The following is a 22,474-nucleotide window of genomic DNA, read 5'->3' on the forward strand; positions in this document are numbered from 1 at the left end:
GTTTAATGGTTGGAAGGCTTAGCGTATTTCGAAGCTCATGTTATACCTATTGTTTTACCAACTTAGTGAGGACTGAGCTAAACACTGTCTCGATTCTGTAAAATGAAAAGAATATGAGACTTTGAGTTGCAATTCTTATGAATAATTCTTGTTTTACGATGAACACTACCATTATGATTATGCCTAGTACATGTGATATATCGTCGCACCACATCAATACTTTTTTTCCAACTGGCGTAAAACGAACACGCAGTCTGTTAAGGTTGCGTTCACAAATAATGGTGAGGGGACTTGGAGGAATCGCGATCGAAATATTAATTTTTTTCAGATCCGCCCTCAATACACTAAAAAACTTTCGAATCCCCCATCTATATGATCAAACTTTTTCAAGTGCCCCAACTATCATATAGCCCTATATTTATAAGGTGTGTACGCGCAGAAAGAATAGGTATTCCGCAGTTCGACTGGTAGATTTTCGACATTACCTGTTAGCAGTTTGATGAGCCATATTCCTAAAGCAAGTTCTTAAATTGATTCACTTTTACATGTAAATGCATCAGTGGATATTTTGGAATTGGCAGTCTAGGCCAACTTGAGTTAATCCAAATCTTGTCGGGTTCAATTGAACCCGCCGAAAACGCCCAAAATGATGAACATGAAAGAGTACGCAAATTGTGAATTCTTTGCTACACTTTGCCAAATATATTAATGATAAAATGAGCAAGGTGACCTACCGAAGAATATTTTATAAAAATTAAATATATATGTGACCTAGATGCTACTTATAACCTTTTACAAAATTGACAGTACTGGACTGTTGAAATATTCCATCCAATAAAGCTTTTAACCTCTGAAATTTTGGGTGTAATAATGGCAAAGTTGGTGAAAGATAAAAATTCCATATATTCACACATTTTTTCCTTTAAATTAGGATCTTTACTGTTCACATTTCATTCACTGCATGAACTTGAAATAAATGGTTTAATATATTGATTTTAAGTGATTTCGTGAAAAACAGGACTTTTCATCTTATATTTGTAGAAAATCAAGCCTGATGACCCAATCTTTTTTCTTTAATATTTGATTATTCTCATATACTAGAATTCAAAACTCCATAATACAAAATAAAGTATAACAAAAGCTACAAATTTTCTGATCATACAAGTACAATAATCAAACATTCAATAATTACAAACGAGTTACTTTGCTTTGTTTCTGAAACAGAGACGGTACATGGTCACCAGCTCCCCCCCCCCCCCCAACCTCCCATCCCAACAGAGCTGATATTGAGTTGCGTGTGACAGAGTAGACAAAGTTCAGGGTACCTACTTTTCGGCTAGATGCGTTCCTTATTCAGAAGTAAATAATTCATCGGTGGCTGTTGATAAACTCGTAATTGCTCTGCAGTTCTCTACAGCTCGATGTCTTTTCTTACTTTCTTTTTTCACTTTTCCGGAATCAAGAAGTGCCTTTATGTAACTATCGTCGACTCACAACTGTTCTAGATCCATAGCTGTCCTTGTGCCAGACTTTCAGATCAGCCTCAGGTCGAGTAAATAGCGTGTCAGCATCTGGACACTACCGTTTTATCAGAAAGTATCACAATGGCAGGAAGAAATTAAATGCGCGACGGATATTTTGATTAAAATGTATCAGTTTTCAATGTTGCTATTCAACACTCGAAAACAGTAATTGCAAGTCGATAACACACATATATTTTCTCTTTAAAAACTAGAAAAATGCCTGGCCGCAAAATGTATCGCGCAACTCGCGTATTTTTAATTTTCATTTTCGCAGCGGATTTTGTAAAAATTACTTTAAAACGTTATATCCTTCGGCCCGAAATCCCTAACAAATTGCAATGTGGACCTACTTTTCTATGTCTTTCTTTGATTCCACAGAGAAATATGGTTGGCCTAAAAATGCCAGGGATTAGAAAGTCGTCTCGAAGATAATTACAGTGCTACTACAAATATAATGTCAAATTTCAAGTGTAGAAAAAGTGGCCTCCAACCATGAAGCGACCAACCTAATCACTAACAAATTGAAACCGGAGCAACCTAATAATAGAAGGTGATGGTTTAAAACAGTCGGGAAATGGCTGTATCCTTCCTTGTTTTAGAACTCGACACTTTAGGTTAGTACGCACAGAGCAAAATCTGCAAACCACTTAAAAATTGCAATGGATATTCTAGAAAAAACAAAATCAAGTTGTTGTTGACAATACAAGCTTGAGCAGAAGACATGTCCAGTTGTTCTTGTTCGTCCAATTCTGACAGACAGCTTCTGCACCAGGATTCCTACATGCAGAATCAAAGCGAGGAAGTAAGGTACGACAGCAAAATAACGAAATATCAGTGATGCTCTAGAGAATCAAAATGAAATTGCCGAACGAACAATGTCCAGCGCCCTCATGCCAGAAAATCCCGAGAGAGTTTGACCGGTTGACCTCGCTGTTAATTTTATGCAGGAAATTACAATAACAATGCTTGGTCGAATGACGCAGTGCCTTGAGGTGGGATCACCAGTGGTATAGGGGAGGAGTACCTTCCCGATGGTGATAAGTGGTGCGGATTACCGTCGCCTAGGTGACTGGCGTTGCAAATACCTGGACTGAACCCACGCGTGGACTGAACCATTTGGTTTTTTTGGGTGTCGATGGTACTAGTACTTTGACAATACAAGTAAAGATGCACAGATATCGAGTTTATTGTCTTGTTTATGAGCGGCCAGTATTTCCAACAGCATGAATTACGTGCATTTGCCCTAGAAGAAATACATAATTTTCGAATAAAACATCGCGAATATAACCACATTCCTTAAGCTCGACGTACCCCAAAGAACCATGAAATCACCCGACTTTCGATTGAAAAGATGAGTTTTGCCAAACCGCGTATACAGAAAAAGTGGCAGATGACTTTATTTTTAGAATCATAGACAGTATAGCGAGATGTAAAAAATGTGAAAGAGGCTCCCCATCTAACTATCCTAAATGTTTTTGTGTCGAGTTTGTGTTTGATTCGTTTCGAAAATGTGTTCCTACATTCTTATCCGATTGTGTGTGTTAATAAAAATGTTTGTTTCGCTTTGGATATTTGTAGAGAAGTTTGGATTAGTGTGTACGGTAATGTTTTGTTTGTGTGGGGAAAGCTTTGGCGAGACGCAGCCGGACCTATGTTGTTACAAAAGTTGATAGAGTCGCCCTTTGACGCTTGCGTTTCGAAACCCGGGTGTGGTTTCTCATCAGTCGCGGTGTAGATTCTTTCCTTAGTTTGTGTTTGTGAAAATTTATTTTAATGCATTTTAGTGGTCTTGCTTTTCGATTAGCGAGGCAAGTATATTAATTTTTGGTCACGTTGTGAGTCCGTTTGGTGGTTCGGTTTGTTTGTTCTATGGTTCTTTACTTCGGTAAATTTTGTTTTGACTGGTGTGTCTTTTAGATTTTTGCGGAGGTTTGTGAATTTTTAGGCAATAAGTACCACTGGGGGTACGGATTTTATGTTTATTGGATCAAGATACTCACAAGTATCCTGGTTGATGTGCTTGTTCTCGTACATTTTGATTCATAGTTCGTTTACTTTGTTTACTGTTTGTTCTGGCTTGTTGTGTATAATACTGAGTGTTGCGTAATTGCCTTTCGCATTCGAGTACGTAATCGTTTGTGTTGACAATGACGAAAACCCGACCCTTGTCGAGGGTTTTTTTCCCCGAAATTTGTCTATTGTTTGGAAGCTGGTTTATCGCGATTCTTTTAGCACGCGACATGTTTTGTTTCCTTGTTTGAAAGGGTATTTCTAGAAGTGCGAGTTTAGCAGCTTCAGATAGCTTTCAAGTTTTGGTGTTTGTTGTTTGTGGAGCCCAATTTGACTTTTCTTTGAATTTGTGTTGTTGCGATTGTTTGTGTCTCACGATGTAGCGTAGTCACATTTTACGACTTTATTTGTTGAAATCCTGAGGTGGTTTGCGTCCGAATTAATTTTAAGGCCTTTGCCTAGTACTATTTTTCGGAGTTTCATAGTTTGAGCGATGATAGGTTGTTGTTGAATTTCATGTTGTTGTCGGCTTTTCTTTGGAAATAGCTGATTTATTTCCACGGCCATTTTTTTCTGTCACGTTATTTTTATGTGTACGATTTTTGTTATTTATTTTAAGTGTTTGTGTGTTCTATGTCATTTTATGTTTTTTTTGGTAGTTCTCTTTTTGGAGTGTTTGGTGGCCCTGAAAAGGGCCGCTTGGTATGGGTTTTTGTTAGCGCTTGGCGCGTTTGTTTTGGCGATGAGCCTATAGCTTTTTTATGCTTCTTTTCGCCGATTCGATGTGCTTGGTAAGTAGGTGTTTGCCGCCTTCTTGTCACTGTGTGTGCGTACATGGACAGTCTGCATAGCCCTTGAATGTGGTCTCGATTTTGATCAAACTTACAATTTAGGAGTATATATCAAAACTGATAAATGATTTATGTTTTCACATGGGTTCACAAAAAGTTTCGCCCCGGTGTTCATTTTGGCCCAGGAATTCCATCTACCCACCCTTTACAGAGTAGTAAGCTTATGGGGCAAGTAAATATGGATGCGCCGGTGCGATTCAACGATCAACCTGTATATCGCATCGAAAGTCAACAATTTACGGCACGGACTATGATTTTATAAGTTTATACACAGTCCCTCGTGGATAGAGAGACTGTGGTTTATATAAAAATTATAAGGCGCGGGGTATTATATATTGACTGATTACTGTAGCTATAGATAGGCTACAAACGGTAGTTCATTGGATGTAAAATATCTTCATTATCCATCAAAGCCCCATTAATTTACAGTGCAATTCCTACAAATTTACATTGAAATCCATAAATTTACAGTGCTTGTAAAAACATGAACGTGCCCACGCAAATCATTGCATCTCCAAAATCGTTTGTCCATGCCAAATAAATGTACTTTTAACTTTAAAATCACTTAAATAGCTTGTTTAATACTTTGTATATGACCGAAAATGTCTTTGTAGGAATGTTGGCCGCCATATTAGAATTATGCAAATTACCGTAGTGCCTATATGAAACATTATATCTCAAAATGATTCTTCGTGCCAAATAAGTAATGTCAGACTTTGAAATCACTGAAATAGCTTGTCTAACGTGTCATACATGGTCAAAGACGTTATTTTGTCGGACGGCTGGCAGCCATATTTGATTTATGCAAATTAGATATATTTGCTGAAGGTAGATTCTAGTAAACTTTCATTCTCTTTCTGAATACAACTTTGGATTCATCTGTGTAGAATGTCCGACTCACAAAAACCTCACACAGACTCACTGAAATTGAAAACTGCACGCTTACCAAAGCGCTTAAAATAATTCAAACACACTTATCAGCCAAACAGAATCAAACTGTTACACGATAAAAAGAGGAACATCTGGTAAAATGACACTTCGATATATTATGAGACTTAAAAAATCATGAAATACCCATTCAAACTGAAATCAAAATGGACATCATATACAACAGAAAACATAAAGTTTAAAAACGGGAAAAATCACATGATACATGCAGAACGCGAAGGCTTTGAAATTTGTATCTAAAATTAGGAAGATGGCAACTAAACATTTGATTAATATAGGGGAGCTGGAGCTTCTTGCTGAAGAAAATTTCAGCAAAACCGGAGAGCAGTGATACTACACACACTTAACAGCAGATGGCACAAAACGAACAATAGAAGAAATAAACAACCTAACAATAAAATGTATAATAAAAAACGCATCGATTTCCACATATACTATCTTAGTCAATTAAACAGTATAAACAAACACCACTTTTATACCTCCTGCCCAAATACCCAAAACTCGATCAGAATAAGTTGACGCCTAACGTCCAACTTTTCACAAATCGTGAAAAATCGACAAAAATACATAATATACAAAAACAGATTTATACAGAAAATTGAGAAAATCAAAGTTCTAAACAATGCGACTTTGGTAACATTCGACGGAGAGTAAATGGACGTACTAGTACATCACATAATGGAGCATTTGACTCAGTCGACAGAGCATTAAATCAGGAAACGTTACCAAACGATTGTATGGTCGGAAAATATATGCCAGCCAGGCTAGAAATAAATTAGTGAAAACAACAGGTTTGAATTTAACAAGGAAGTATGGGGTCTCAAACTTCAACAGAAATAGCTGACATTACATTAATGATAGAGAAATAAGAATAATGCAGTAACATGCCTAACAAATATCTTTGGCTGAGATTCTGAGACGGAGTTTTTCTTTATTAGAATGCAACACGAGCTCAATGAATTCAAATCGAACATCAACAAACTGCACCCAACTTTTAAATTTTTGTTTGATACTCCTATCAAGGAATAACATATTCAGGCCTACAGTGCGTTTCACCTAGGTATCGCAACTCAGCGTATGAGACGGACACATTTCACGTACAACACAAACGATTAGCTATTAGGGTATCACGACACATTTCAAAGCCACCGACTCATTGATTAATTACAGCAAACCAGCATGGGGCAGCCGCTCCGTCTAGACTGAGAGATACTAGTACACTTGATCTACAATGTGTAGCTTTTTAGTTAGTTAGTTTCTGTTGAGAATACCTTCACCTCTTGAACTCTTAGCTGAAATTGTAAAAGAAACAGTTACATTGTAGATCAAGTCTAGTCAACTGTTTATCTCTCAGTCCAGACAGCCGCTGCCCCATGCTGGTTTACTGTAATTAGTCGATGAGTCGGTGGCTTAAAAAATGTGTCCGTGATATCCGAGCTAATCGTGTGTTTGTAAGTGGATTGTGTCCGTCTCATACGCTGAGTTGCGGTACCTAGGTGAAACGCACTGTAATTGTCTATTATAGTGGTTACCGATAAACAAAGAACATTCTCGCCACCAGAACACACAAAAGCAACTGATACACTCCAGTTCTTACACAGAAATCCATCTTACTTTAGTGCAACATTCAAGGACCTCATTAAAAGTGAAGAATTATGGTACATTAGACAATGTAACAACTAAAATGATTTTGCACAGAAAGTGCCATACTATTGTCAAAAACCGGAAATAGAACATATCATCTCGGAAAAGTACGTAAAGCAAGAAGGCAAGTTGAACAAAAAGTAGCAAACTAAACCAATGAAGAGAGTCTACTTTTCCACAACAATGAAGTCTATTCATCAGAACTAAGTGAATCAAACAAGTCCTGACTGAAAAGTGGCGTGAATTTGCAAAAAAAAAAGTTTAGAGAACATATTTCAAAAACAACTGATTATTGCAAGCAAAATACTGTAATTAGAAACACATACAAATAATACACTTAGAGATCACCAGAACTCACAGTCCCACCGAATGTCCTAAATTCGAATAACATGTACAAACACAATTTCTATCAGACCGTTTGTTTAAGTCTCATAATATATCAAAGTGTCAATTTTCCAGATGTACTTGTTTGTGTTGTGTAACAGTTGGATTCTGTTGGGGTGATTATAAGGTACTTGGACTAATTGTAAGCCCGTGCATGCAGATTTCATTTTTGTGAGTTTGTGTGTTTCTAAAGTTTTTTTTTATAATCTACCATTGTTTGCAAGAGTGCTAAGTTTTATGTGTGTTTTGGCATTTTGTTATTTTGGTCATATCATTTTTTTCGGTTCTTTTTAGCTTTGTTGTGTTTATTGTACTTTTGCTGTTATGTGTGATGATTTCTTGCCTATCATCTGTATGGATCTACTCAAGATGCACTCGGCGGCCATAAGAAGGGTGTCCAATCTAAATAAAAAGTAAAGCTTTTGTACACGTCTTTTTAAACATTAAACATTACACATTACATGTTTTGACGCTGTACAGTGTTAAACACCCATACAAATTACAAATAATGCCGTACACAGATGAATCCAATATTACACTCAGAAAGAAAATATACGATTCAGATTACTAACAATCATTAACGGCTGTCATACATAGAAAAATCACAAAATAATTAAAACCACATGACATTCCTACATCTCAATAATAAAAGAGCATCACAAATAATTTAATCCGCTTGTAAGTCATATGTAAGCCTGCCAAATTCGCTTTAACTTTTCAAAATACAATATATTTATGGAGTATTTTTAACACATTCAGGTACACAGACACCTATTGAAATAAACTTTTATTCTTAAATGGATCGGGTTCATGAACTCGTGATTTGCTCACTGAGAGTACTGTGAAATTTTTCTCATTTTGTCGGTAAAAATTTATAATACGCAAGGGATAGTAGCAATTTGACAACTTTTCATCATGATTTTTATTCCACATATTTAAGGCAGAAACGTCAAGACTTCATTTTGTACACATGTATAACGTGTTTTGTCATCGCCATTTTACGTGAAATTTGGTCCGGACTGAAAATTCATATGCAGGTTATTCAACAAGCTTAAAACTGGGCATTGCTACATGTTTTTAACCCTTTTGCTGTCATTGTGAACCTATACAGAGGAAAATGGGAATGAAAAGGTTGGGAGAGTACAAGACACTGTGGATGATACGACAAAAATAAAGAGATTTTATTGTCATAAGATAAGACCGCTTTAACTTTGTGTATTCATGATTAATTAGGCATCAACGTATATTTTCAGTGACTTTGTATAATTTCAGTTGCCCTCACACACAGTCCCGTGGGTGGAGGGACCGTGCCTCACACTAACTTTCAAGAGATTGAATATGATTTTTCTATCTTGGTTTTCCTGTTACCTTTTATATGACAGTTCAGAAACTTTATATAATAAACTTTAAATGCCAGTAGTATTAATGAAGTAGAATCACACCCTTACCAAAACCACGAAGGGGAGCAGAAGAAAAATTGTCTCTGTTTTTTCCTATCACATCTCCTGAGAAGCCCTGTGGAGCTACATACATATAGTTGTGTACAAGTGATAGCCAAATCTGATGTGTACAGTGTATGAGAGGGCCTTTTCTTTTATTGTTGAAACATAAAACAACACAGTTATGACGTGACAAAACCGCCTTCGATTAACTATCATTTCACTCATGAAAAACACACCTTTTATTGAAAATATGGCACAGGGTGGAAGTAAGTTTCCTTTTGAGAGGCATAAATGAGAACGAAAAAATAACTTTTTCTAGGTAAATATCGGCGATTTCTCAGACACGACTGAACTGTGTCTCGGCACGTCGGGTCTGCGAATTGCCAATATTAACGTTAACCTGATAAATATTGGCTATTTCGGACTCTAACTCTGATACTAGACGACACTAAGCCATCGGGGATTTCACCAACTATCAGATCTGACCACCCAACTACCTCTGTCCAACTCTTAGTTTAAAAAAATATCATCCACGGCTAGTAATCAAGAATCCTGCTTTTTACATTATTAGATTTATTCATGCACTAAATACATTTTTACAATTAATGCATTTTTCCATTAAATATCCACACGAAATACACTTTACTCTCGGGACTTCGTCGAGAGGGCCAATCGAAATCATAGAGAGTTAGGGAGGGCCTTGTGCGAAATACATTCTTTACATTTAATATATTTTACACGTCGATCGGGAGTTCGACGGAGGCCGATCGGACATAATTGGGAGTTCGCGAGGGCCTTGCACGAAATACATTATTTACACGTAATACAGTTTCACTTGACGATCGGGACTTGGACACAGGACCGGTCGGACATCATTGGAAGTCTTGAGTAGTCTTGCACGAAATACATTCTTTGCAAAAAGACGATACTAGATTTTTCAAATCGCGCGCAAATATCCAACGGGTATTTCATCACCTTACAGAGCTGACCAAGCCCGATTTTTTCAGTTCGATCCCAATTCGAAAAATAGACGATATGTCAAATCGAGGATAAATAGATTTATACCCTCCACCGAAACGACGGTGGAGGGTATAAATACTTGTTCGGGCGAAGGCCGGTAAAAGAGGTAATGTTGGCCTTGGCATAGTGTCCAATCCATGCCAAACTTACCACTTTCTATTTTACTGTTCTGAATTTAATTTTACAACTCAACATTCTGTATAGAACAGTAATACAGAAAGTCGAGAGAAGTGTTGAGTTGTAAAATTGAAATCAGAAAAGAATGTCGAGCTGTAAAATTGAAATTCAGAGCAGAAAAATAGAAAGTAGTAATTTTGGCATGGATTGGACACCATACCATTTGGCACGGATTATTCTGAGTTTATGGTCTGACGCTGACGAGCAAATTGTGTTTCTCACCGCCTGTTGTAATTATTTACGGAGTTGTTCGTTAATTGTGCATACATGTGTATCGTAGTTCTCTTTATTGAGGGCGTGGTGTCCCCGAAAAGGGCCGTTTGGTACCAGCATGCTGGGCGTACGATTTACTTGGATTTGGCTTCCAGCACTGATAAAGACAGCGGAGACAATATCAGAAACAATGACGATAGAACTGACAGAAACGGCATCGCCCAATAGTTTCCCTGACAGCCTGTCTCGTCGTAACGTTCTCAGTCGATGATGACAAACTTGCAAACTAAATGCTGGCTGAAGCATTGTATGTAAAACAAATAGATTTTTACAACCATGGTTGGGGCCAATGTACGCAGACAACAGGCGTTGTTGCAAATGTAGAGTGTGGATTCGAAATAAACATTCAGTCACAGGGGCTTATAAGTGGCTATTTAAGTCAATATTACAGCGTTTTTCTTTCTTTTTCAATGTTAAAATTAACCAGCAGAAGAGCACAACACTTGTGTAGCTGTCTTTTGCGTAGCTTGTATTGACATGTATAGTGCGCCCTCAATGGGGATGTGATCATATTTAAATACGACCTTTAGTTCCGTGACCTCTAGCCACAGGGTGTTGTCTAAATGTCCGTCCCCAGGGTGGGTAGGTGTTTCGTTGTATTGCTAATAAAGATATGCTCTACCAACCTTTGGTGTTTTGGTCTTAAACTTAGCAGTGCCCTTGACAATCTTGCATTAACGTTTTATCAACATGCTGTATCTATTATCTGATGAGTTTGAGTGCCTAATTGGCCAAAGTAAGCAAGGGTAAATTACTAAGCTGTGGACGCTGTCACCAGATTATCACCGGATTAAATTTGACAAAGTCAACAACGAACGCGCCAGTAAGGTATAACTGAAGTACCTTACTGGCGCGTTCGTTGTTGACTTTGTCAAATTTAATCCGGTGATAATCTGGTGACAGCGTCCACAGCTTAGTAATTTACCCTTGCTTACTTTGGCCAATTAGGCACTCAAACTCATCAGATAATAGATACAGCATGTTGATAAAACGTTAACGCAAGATTGTCAAGGGCAGTGCTAAGTTTAAGACCAAAACACCAAAGGTTGGTAGAATATATCTTTATTAGAAATACAACGAAACACCTACCCACCCATGGGGACGGACATTTAGACAACACCCTGTGCTCTAGCCAATTCCTCTGGCCATGCCTACTGGCCATGCGTACAGACGTCGCTGTGTTTACTGTACTAATATACAGTAAGCATAGCGAGGTCAGGGCAGGAAGTAGGCATGGCTAGAGCCTAGAGGTCACGGAACTAAAGGTCACATTTACGAGGACGCACTATACATACCAATATACGCTACACAAAAGACAGCTACACAAGTGTTGTGCTCTTCAGCTGGATTATTTGCAACATTGAAAAAGAAAGAAAAATGCTGTAATATTGACTTAAATAGGCACTTATGAGGCCCTGTGATTCAATGTGCAAATGTTATACATCCAGTATCCCAATAACAAGTTTGACCCGTACTTTACATTTCAAGTCAAGGTCAATACATTGAAAGTCAATAGTCAATAGTCAACAAGTCAATATATTGAAACCGTGAGCCTTTTCTAATTTCACAAAAAAAAACAAAAACAAAAAACGAAAACCCTTTAACGGTTCACTGAGAAGGTATCTCGGTATTTTGGCCCTAAACTGTTGCTTGTTGTCTCAAGTCTTTTAATAAACTGAAATATGTAAATAGCAATTCATGGTGAATACACATGATTAAAAGATCAAAGGTCACGGCACAGTTTTAGGGTTTCAGTTAACATATCTGTCGGTGCAAATAAATGTTTTGGGATATTTTAGAATATCTTTGTCACATTTTGACCAGCCTGTTGCATTCAAAGGAGGTTGAGTCAAAACCGTGAAGAATGTGTGCCGACAAAAGAATTGTCTTATACTAGAATAATTGTGATCTTAACCACGAATCCGAGTCTTTCTTGAATACACGATATGCTGTGCTCATCATTGCCTCTCCTACTATAGACTGTTGCTTCAAATAAAACGCAAGGACGAAATTATCTTGTATCATGCTTTTCCTTTTAAGACCTTTCTGTGCGTTGTAAGCTTAGACTTCCGCAGTTGAAGTATTTTCGTGTGAATTGGACAGAGAAAGGTCAAGGTCTCATTGTGGCTGTGGGATATCGTTTGCGTGCCACGATATCATGGATGTACAGTCGTCAAACATAGGTAAGTATTTCTGTCAATTTACATGGCCGAGTTTTCATATGAGGACCGGATGAACTGATAGAACGGATTTGGTGATAATAATAATAATAATAATAATAATAATAATAATAATAATAATAATAATAATAATAACAAGGCAGTATTGCTGAAGGCAATGAGTACTTGGGCCGTGATAGAGTAATTTTGAGGACAATATATACTACTATTCAAATATGGTCTTGAATTTCCTCCTGTCAATTAGGGATTAACTGGTTATTAAACGAAGCAATGGCATGACAACGGCAAAATATGTCTAGCAACTTTTGTGGAGTTTGAGGCAGGGGTTCTTTATTTATAGTGGAAATTGCTTAAACTCCTTAAATATTCAAATTACAGCAAATTTCTTTTGTTCTCGATGGTAGATGTCTAATATTTAGATGGGCATATTTAGATTTCTACCCTATAGTTATCCCTATATACCGAAAATCGGACATCCGAAATCGCACAGCTCTATTGGCTTGCTCAGAATTAGATATGTGCATAATTAATGAGGTACAATATGTGGTGTCATAAGGTGTCCCATCATACCAAATATGAAGGGTGTAGCAGTTGTGGTTACTGAGTTGTGGACAAATATATATGAGGTCAAAGGTCATTGAGGTCACGTGACATTTTGTCAAAATAATTGTATTGCTAAGTTATTCCTGTATACCAAAAATCAGACCTCTAGCTCTATTGGCTCGCTCAAAATTAGATATGCGCATAATTAATGAGGTACAATATGTGGCGTCATAAGGTGTCTTATCATACCAAATATGAAGGATGTAGCACTTGTGGTTACTGAGTTGTGGACAAATATATATATTTGGGGTCAAAGGTCATTGAGGTCACGTCACATTTGGTCATAATAATTGTATTGCTAAGTTATTCCTATATACCAAAAATCAGACCTCTAGCTCTATTGGCTCGCTCAAAATAAGATATGCGCATAATTAATGAGGTACAATATATGGTGTCATAAGGTGTCCTATCATACCAAATATGAAGGGTGTAGCACTTCTGGTTACTGAGTTGTGGACAAATATGTATATTTGAGGTCAAAGGTCATTGAGGTCACGTCACATTTTGTCATAATAATTGTATTGCTAAGTTATTCCTATATACCAAAAATCAGACCTCTAGCTCTATTGGCTCGCTCAAAATTAGATATGTGTATAATTAATGGGGTACAATATGTGGCGTCATAAGGTGTCCTATCATACCAAATATGAAAGGTTTAGCACTTGTGGTTACTGAGTTATGGACAATAATGTATATTTGAGGTCAAAGGTCACCAAGGTCACATGATATTTTGTCAAAATGTCTGAGATATCTGCGTGAACGGATGGACTCACTGATGGACTCACGGACGGATATGACCCAATATGTAAGTCCCCTGGACTTTATCCGTGGGGACAAAAAACTGTGTCACTGCTTCCTTTAGGCAATATGAATACGATGAGAAACTAAATTTTTATTTTTCTTGGCCTTATACATGGTGTCTATGGAGAACTGCCTTATACATGGGAGTCTATGGAGGTGTCAGTAAACTAAAAAGTCCTCTAACACGGCCAAATTCGATCGCATTGTGAAACAAATCTGTATGGGGTTGGGTACCATTCTTGTGCAAAGTTTGAAAGAAATTGACCAGGGCATGTCTGAGATATCTGCGTGAACGGACGGACCAAACCTATAAGTATAACACCACAAGGACTTCGTCCGTGGGCACTAAAAACAACGCAACAGTTATTACAGCTACACCGGCGGTAGGTTCATATCCAGAGCCCCGTACGGTCTGCCGCCGTCGCTTGAAAACAATCTCATAAACCTGGCCATATCAACTGTGTATGGGCAGCTGGATACTTGACTTTCCGGAGAAGGCGAGCTGTCACGTTCAAGCTCAGGATTATTTCACGATCAAATTTCAGTAAATTTACCTTACCTAGATGAAATTTTGTCTATAGGCTGAAATTTCGCCGAAGTTTGACAAAATTACATCGATTTTTCAGGTTCATATCCGACATTTTTGAGTTTTGAGTGCAGACAGAAATAAGATTTGAGGCAACATGGCTGCGACCCCATGTTGACCCCTAGCCCTGCGTACGATGCTATGTGCTACAGCTAACACACAGCATCGTACGCAGGGCTAGCGAGAGAGTTGCCGACATCGACGGTTATTTACGAGAAGTGAATAAAGGACTGTCATTTTTGGAAGCGATCGAGTAGCTGAGGTAGGCTGGGATACGACTTGGGCCCAAGAACGCTGAATTTCGGCAGTAATTTGGCTTTTTACGTCAAGTCCCAAAATGGATTTGAAGTCACCGACCCTACGTACGGGTCTTTTCAGGGCTGTGGTGAGCGGGGCGATTAGCTGTAGCGGAACACACAGCATCGTACGCAGAGCTAGTTGACCCCAAGTGAAAATGTGTTCGCGATCAAATCTTCCTATATTTTTTTTCAGAATTTTCGACAAAATCATTGCTTCTTAAATCTTTTGTAAAATATAAAATACTAAAATAAAAATGCGATGTGCCATGTCTCCAGATTTCTAAAATATCGTTCGTTGACCGTTCGACGGAATACTCATTTCGCAAACTTGTGACGCAGTTGAAATTCAATACTGACCGCCAAATAATCTTAATGAGACGAGATCATTCTAGACATCCTCCATTCGCGTTAGAGTTCAGCTCGCTTAGAGTATCATAACATTCTTCGGCCTTCGTTTAGATCGACCCTAATCTCTCCCATTTAGGAAATAAATACACAAGCTACCTTGACAAAACTTCGTGCACCATCCAGGACCAAACGCACTACAAATCTGTCTTGACGTCATCATCTCCTTACATGGTAATCGGCATACCGTATTTTTTAGCAAAGGAGACACAGAATACGTCGGAGTATTCAGTTTCAAAACGTATTACATTGTGTGATGTTGTCAAAAAAAGGTAATGTTACTGCAGTGGTATAAATTACAAAACACAAAAGTTCAAATCAGTTTATTTTGGACTGGCTATACCCAATATTTCATATTGTTTCTTATGCCAGATTTGACCACGTGCTTACTGGCGACCCCTTTACATGCAAATTTTGTGTCAAATGGTGTGTTCTCCTGGAAAAACAAACGTACGATTTCTATATGAAGGAGGCGAAATTTGCCCTCAAAACTCGAAACCACCCCTTTTATGGGGTGTACCTAGCTATTTTGAACGAGCTTCTCGAATCTGCAGCTCTATTTCGAAATGATGGTCTGGTTTTCTCAGCTCAAGGATAAGTGTTCTCCATCGCTGTGGGCATTGCTATTCTCAGCTGGGGTACAGTTTCCAGTCGTAATGTTTTTCATTGTGTCCGGGATATAAAACATTTCCTTTTCACACTTTTACTTGGATTAACACTAGTCCACATCTTGTCAGCGATTAAACATGTTTCAAGTTTAAATGTTAAATTCTGGTCTCGAGCCCTCTTGTTCGACCAAACTGAAATTACCCCTCCCACTTTGGCTGGTCCAGTGGGTGTAGCAAGGGTCGTGCCATCGCTTAGGAAACGGAGGGTGCATTAATTGTTGCATTTCGATGCACATTTTGATTATATTCAGAAGATTTTGTGGCAAAAACTCAGATAGAGAAGCATTAATATTCACATCTCACTTATTCAAGACTGGCTGAGAGCAGCACTTCCATTCAGTTAACATCATTACGCCATTTATTATGCCAGAAAGATGAAGCCAAGACATTTTGCCCTCCCTGGTCTCAGCCAGAAATGGTTATACCTTACAGAGTTTTTTCCCACGGAATGAAAACAAATGTACTTGGGCTGAGGCCCAAGTACAATAATATTTTTATTGCTTGCTTGTAAATATAGGATTTACATCACATTTGTGGCAATAAAAGTGTGATACAAAAATAAGTTCAAATTTTCTTCAATAAAGATAAAGTATTACAGTATAATAATAGTAGCTAATAATAAATATAACTAGGTATTTCTTTGTTTATATAAAGTAAAAATATAATCTGCAAGTTGTTCATTAAAAGATAACTCTTGTTTTGTGAGTAGAGAAATAAGCTGATTTTCAGTATTGTCGTTTGGGAAATTGATTTTACTGAAAAAGTTCTTTCTTTGGACTTTGTATTTCTGACAGACTAATAAAAAGTGTGTTTCATCTTCAATACTGTTGGTGTTACACTTATTGCAGTATCTTTCAGTAATTGAGGTTTTTGGAACAGTGTGTCTCCCTTTTTCAATTGCTAGATCATGATTGCTAATGCGAAGTTTGGTGAGTAATTTTCTTTTCTCACCTTGTAACTGTGTTAAGTAGGGTTCTAATCTAAAATTATGTTTTAATTTTGGCCTACATTCTTCAAATTTTTCCAAAAGACTTCATAATTGTTTGTTAAATTTGTTTTCATTAATAATAATAATTAATAATAATCTGTTTTCTTACATAACGCCCTCATACTATATTGAATGGCCTACAGGTTAGACCGGAATGGTGGATCCGACACTTTTCACTGGTTACCAAAGACACTTGGAACATTTAGATATGCATAGACGAATTATTAGGGAGATTTCTATGATTTCATTTCGTCGAAATAAGAGATATCACGCAGTGTGCCGAGCGTCTTCGGCGACATATGCAGAACACATGTACACTGAACCGCGGAAGCGACAGCGCCCCCAGCAGTGAGTCTGGGTCGCAGAGACTACAGGTAGCAGCAAGGAGGAGGAGGCACCGTGGACCAGCGGTATTTTAGTCTCTATCGGAATATGGTGAGTTCGAGACCCGGTTCATGTCCCGGTAGATCCAGAATAGCGGATTCACTGTCGGAGGACGGTGAATTCGAGACTCTCGCTTGGTGTTGTGCCCTTAAGCAAGGCACTTTACTCCTCTGTGCTCCATTGGGGTAGTGGGTTATGGGTATTTAGAAGTATTCGACCTCCATGAAAAGAGATGTTTCACCTATGGAGTTATCGAGTTTAAATATAGATTTAAAAAAAAACAGTCCGACCCCCGGGTCCGACCCAGAGGCCAGGGTGACACACAAACGATATCCCATTGCCAGACTGAGTCGAGACACATGCTTCTCGTTTTATTTTAATGAGTTTGTGTAAGTCATGTATATCAGGTTGGGAAATATTTGCACGGCCCATTCACAGGGTGGGAACAGCGAAATAAATTTGCTAGCAGGGCAGGAAAAATGAAGCAAAAATGATCTTGGTTGGGTAGCAAGAGAATGAAGAGACTCATGTGCAGATATTGTCGACATATCGACATCAACCATTGTTCTCAGCCAGCCCGAAAAAAAGGCCTCCTTCAATACTGGAATCTCCAGCGATGCTTAGCATAGCACAGTTCATTTGTTTCAAGGTCTGTGAACACGTTGAACGTCAGACTGGACTCTGGACTATCAGAACATGTACGGGCTTAGAGACGTTAAATGACAGTCTTAACAGTCTTAATGAGTAACACAACAAAAACGATGGAAGAGACTGAACAGAACAAATCAATCTAAATCTGCACCACCATTTGTAAATTTCTTCAATAATTTTGTAATTTTACCTTGAAATTGTACAAGGTTGGACGTTTGCAATGCCAAGGTCAGATTGTATTCCGAGTATACCGCTACTCGCGCGGCGGAAATAGTATGACCTTTGAACCGATGTTATTTTGAACATTGGGAGATATACTACATATGTAGTTTAGGTTACTGGCCTTAATCACCATCATGAATATTATACGATTGTTTGAGAAACGCATATCTGTATTTCGATGAATGACGTCAGCTTTACGAGGAGAAGTGAGAACTTGAACTTGAACCTTCTTGAACTCACCGTACGTTGCACAACTCTGAACACAGCATTTGCGTGGAGGAGACGAAGTAGCATGAATTTTTAAAACTTCGTTAAATACTATGATGTCTGTCTCAGCAGTTACTCGCAGTTTATCGCCACATAATGACAGTGTTCAATGCATTGTACTCAAAAGCTTTTAACTCGGAATATTTCGGTACGACTGATCTGATCGTAAAAGTAGCTGAATGAGACAGCTGTGGGACATCGAGCAAAATAAGATACCGGCAAATGAATTGTCAGTATGGAAACAAATACTGAAAATAATGGAATATAAATGATGCAACTCTAACAAACGCTAGCTTTCACTCTATTTCATGTATTTGTAAACGCATTTACAAGATGATAATGTAGGCATTTGTTACTATTGTTTGGTTCAGTTTAAGGTGAAAAACAATTTATCCTCGTGTCAACAGGATGTTCAAATGTCGTGGAAACCTCGTTACATCAAACATCCTGCTGGGTTCGAGGAAAAGCTTAACTGCATCGTCCATAAATCGCTTGAAGACGGGCTTATCGGAAACAGTCTCAGCCGAGCCGCAGAATAGTCCACATCGACTTTCAGCTGTAGCAAGAGTTTGAGTTATAATTGGAGCTATTTGATTCTGCCCTTGGAGTTGTCATCAGTTTCAGCACTCAAGACGATCAGGTAAGATATTAATACAATTTCTTGGTTTGCCCGCCGAGACTTGTTGAAACGACTCAACTCGGAGTATTTGGTGAATAGAATTTGAAAATTGAACAATCCCAGGCACTTGAATCATTAGGGTATGTGATCGCTAGTGCAAATATCGGGCGCTGACAAATCTTGCGTGTAGATTACCCTCCTGTTACTAGTAACACGAAAACCTGCCCACGTACCTACTCGTTCCCAGCCAGTGATATGGAATGAATTTGCCCCAACTTGCCAAGAAATCAGTTTTTTTAGGAAAGTCAACTTGGTTGGCCGGCCCTAAACATGACAGCGTTTTGGCAAGTAAATGCACAGGCCCTAGATTTGCGAAATCAAAGTTAAGCAAAACACTACATGTACATTTCCAAAGATATGCTGCGAGGAAAAGGACGCGTGATGTATCATGCATCCGGTTGATAAGACAGTGGACTTCAGAATGACATAATATCTAACAAAATCATGATATTAAAGATAAATACTTAGTTGCAAGTTGCCGGAGATTAAAGAGGACACAGGGACTGTGAAGAGGACAAACATTTTCCTCGGAGTGAAACTGTAAACGCTGGAAATGCCTTCTACAGTTAACGTTAGTGTGCGATCAGTTGAAATATTTAAATTGGAATAATGCGCTGTGTCTATAGCAACTATGATCATGATGTGATACTGATAGTGACTTCTTCGTGTTTAGAACGGAAATCACACCAAAAATGCATAGACGATCGACTTTGATGGAAACAGGATAGCAGCTATGAATTTAGACACAGAATTGAAGCTGCCGTTGCTGGCACATTGAATAAACTGTTTTTTTAGAAAGAACTCTATTTGAACTTGGCGATACGAATCTGTTTCATGACTGTCTTTTCTTCTCTACGAAAGAGGGGCGTTGGTCTCGTACCTAAAAACACTAACGACAGTCAGGGAATCTGATTATTCCAATTATTGCTTCGGTCATGCACCGTGACTTACAATATTGAGTTCTCGGCAATGGCATTGTGGAGTACGTGTGTGTGTGTGTGTGTTGTTAGGGGTGGGGTGGGTTAATCGTGGTGACTGCGACGTCACAAGATTAGGGACATTAGCTAGTCTCTATTGGAGAAAGGGCCCATGCAATCGATGTAAGTTTGTTCATTGCTTCGTTACTCGTGAGCGAAGTTAAAGCCAGAGCTATTTTCTCTGTGGCATTAACTTCACTGATAATTAATCGATGTTTACTGTAACTCATGTTTTCACAGATATCTTACTGAAATGAGGAACACTCTTGCGCTAAGCTTTGTTCTGGTCGTTGTACTGTCGGCTCTTCCTGGTCTGTTCGGTAAGTTAGCTTGCTCTTTGTCATAATAAAGTTCAACGTCAAAATAACCAGACAATATAAAGAAGTGACAAAGAAATCAATAGATACTCTGAAGAAAAGTCAACAAATGGACAAGAAAAGGAAATCAATCTCAAGTCTACAGCCCTATTATTTTTTGCATTTCATATCACATATTTCTTCTTAATATTTCAAGCCTTTTGAAAGAGCAGCTGATTTTTAACTATTTACAAACCGTCCCAGAATATCTCCTCAAAAAAAACATAAGTTCACCATTTGCAAAAAGTGGAAATGGCACGGCACTACTAGATTGATGGAATAATATTTGTATGAAGTAATAACGCCCTGAATGTTATAGACTTGAAGTCGAGGAAATTTGAAAATTGTGTGTGTTTTCTGACAACTAAAAACCGTTCTAAACTGTAAAAACGGATTACAAAATGCATTTCGTCATTCCGATTAGCCTCTTCGTAGATGGATTGGATTGTGTACAAGACTACACTGAAAGACCCGTCGCCCGAAGACGCTCTCTACGCTTCCCTCCTCTGATGGGGGGGGGGGGGGGGGGGGGGGGGTAGAGAGCGCCCTCGAGCGACGGATCTTTCACTCTAAGTATAAGATGAATGAGTTGTGACGTTCTTGATTCACAAGGAATTAATTTGCATATTCAAACTGTGCTTCCTATTACATTTTCTAGACGAGAACAGAATATTTCACACTATTTTTTGAAGTTCACGGTCTTTGACGCCGATAAAAATGTCGTGTTTCGAAAATTGATCGCAGGGCCTATCCGAATTGTTTGGGCTTATGTTTGACCGTTCCATCATTTTACAGGGGCAAGTTTGCAATGCATTAATCAAGGAATTGATGGAGTCGCCTCACCCAACTATGCAACATGCCCGTCTGGTAAGTCAAAATCTTAACTTTCTCAAGTCTTTGTAATGATTTGCCGAACGGCTAAATATTTCCATTTTTCATTTCATTTGTGTCGAGTATATTTATTCTTCTTGGGAGAAAATTGTTTTGTGACAAGAATCCTTTCCCGATTGCACTTTGAAATCCCTATGCAAATACGCAAAATAAAACATGGATATGACGTTGTCCGGGCCCCAGCAGGACACTCATTCTATCTTCAATCGTCTTCCCAGGAATGTCTCCATATATTCCTCTTTAATTTGGATTATATTATGGACCTTGCACTAGGATATAACATAATGTATCTAGCACATACATTAAGTATACTTTTGTAATATTACCGGTATCTTCTCTCGTCTCATAGCTTAGCTAAGTGTGGTTAATCAACGAGTACTATTGTTTATCTCTATGTTAGGCTACACGGTGACAGGCTGCAGCTGTGGCATGGCGTGTGGTTCGTACAGCATCGAGAACGTGTCCGGTGGACGTACACGATGTTTCTGTCATCTTGGCTGCAATGGTGGCCGAAATATCGACTGGACCCTGGCTCGATGCTGCAAAGTGTCTTATTGAAAACAAAAACATTGCACAGACCTGAGCACCTGGTGGCGCTGTTCAGATAAAAAGACAATTCCAATACAGTTCTTTCAGGTTCTGTTGTCGAGGCGATTGATCTTTCAACTCACTCACATCTTGTTATATTCCCTTTGATATATGTATATAAATACTTCACATGTTCCAAGGTATTGACAATTGACAGGCGATCAGACGCTTTCGGCAGCAACTATGGTTAGTGTCATAAAACTTTACCATTTACGTAATAGTAGTCTGTGATGACCGATTCATTGACATGCAAATTTACCTTAACAATTTATAAATCATTGTTAGCACCTTCGAATTTCGTGTACTATCACTTATAAATACATAAAACAAAAGAAGATACAAGGCAGATAACCATCATATATTTATAGCAAGTTGAATTGCTTTCTTCATAATCAAGAAGCAACGATTAGCGAATAAGTGTATAACTTGTACTCACTGCTTTAATCAGAAGCTTTATCAATGAATAAAATACACGAATCTGATTTTGAAACAAGGCAATGTACGGTGTCAGTAATTTGGCTGAGTGTGTTACTGTAATGTCAGAGAACGTCACAACTCTTTCCACCGAAATTTTGTGTTGGCGTCATAAACATCTTTTCCTACTCCATGATCCAGTTATCAGTAAGTACCGTATGTCGTTCGTAGCTTTGAAGGGGC

General features: G+C 38.3%; 1 protein-coding gene across 1 annotated transcript; it reads left to right on the forward strand.

The window, feature by feature from the left end:
* The first annotated feature begins 18,776 nt into the window (after positions 1 to 18,776).
* On the forward strand, positions 18,777 to 22,310 carry LOC139140165 (resistin-like gamma). Its single transcript, XM_070709228.1, has 4 exons — positions 18,777 to 18,966; positions 20,223 to 20,302; positions 21,134 to 21,205; positions 21,630 to 22,310. Exons 2-4 carry the CDS (start codon positions 20,236 to 20,238, stop codon positions 21,785 to 21,787), a joined length of 297 nt encoding a protein of 98 aa, XP_070565329.1. The 5' UTR covers positions 18,777 to 18,966; positions 20,223 to 20,235; the 3' UTR covers positions 21,788 to 22,310.
* Positions 22,311 to 22,474: the final 164 nt, after the last annotated feature.

The sequence above is a fragment of the Ptychodera flava genome, chromosome 9 (genome assembly GCF_041260155.1).
Source record: "Ptychodera flava strain L36383 chromosome 9, AS_Pfla_20210202, whole genome shotgun sequence".
Lineage (NCBI taxonomy): Eukaryota > Metazoa > Hemichordata > Enteropneusta > Ptychoderidae > Ptychodera > Ptychodera flava.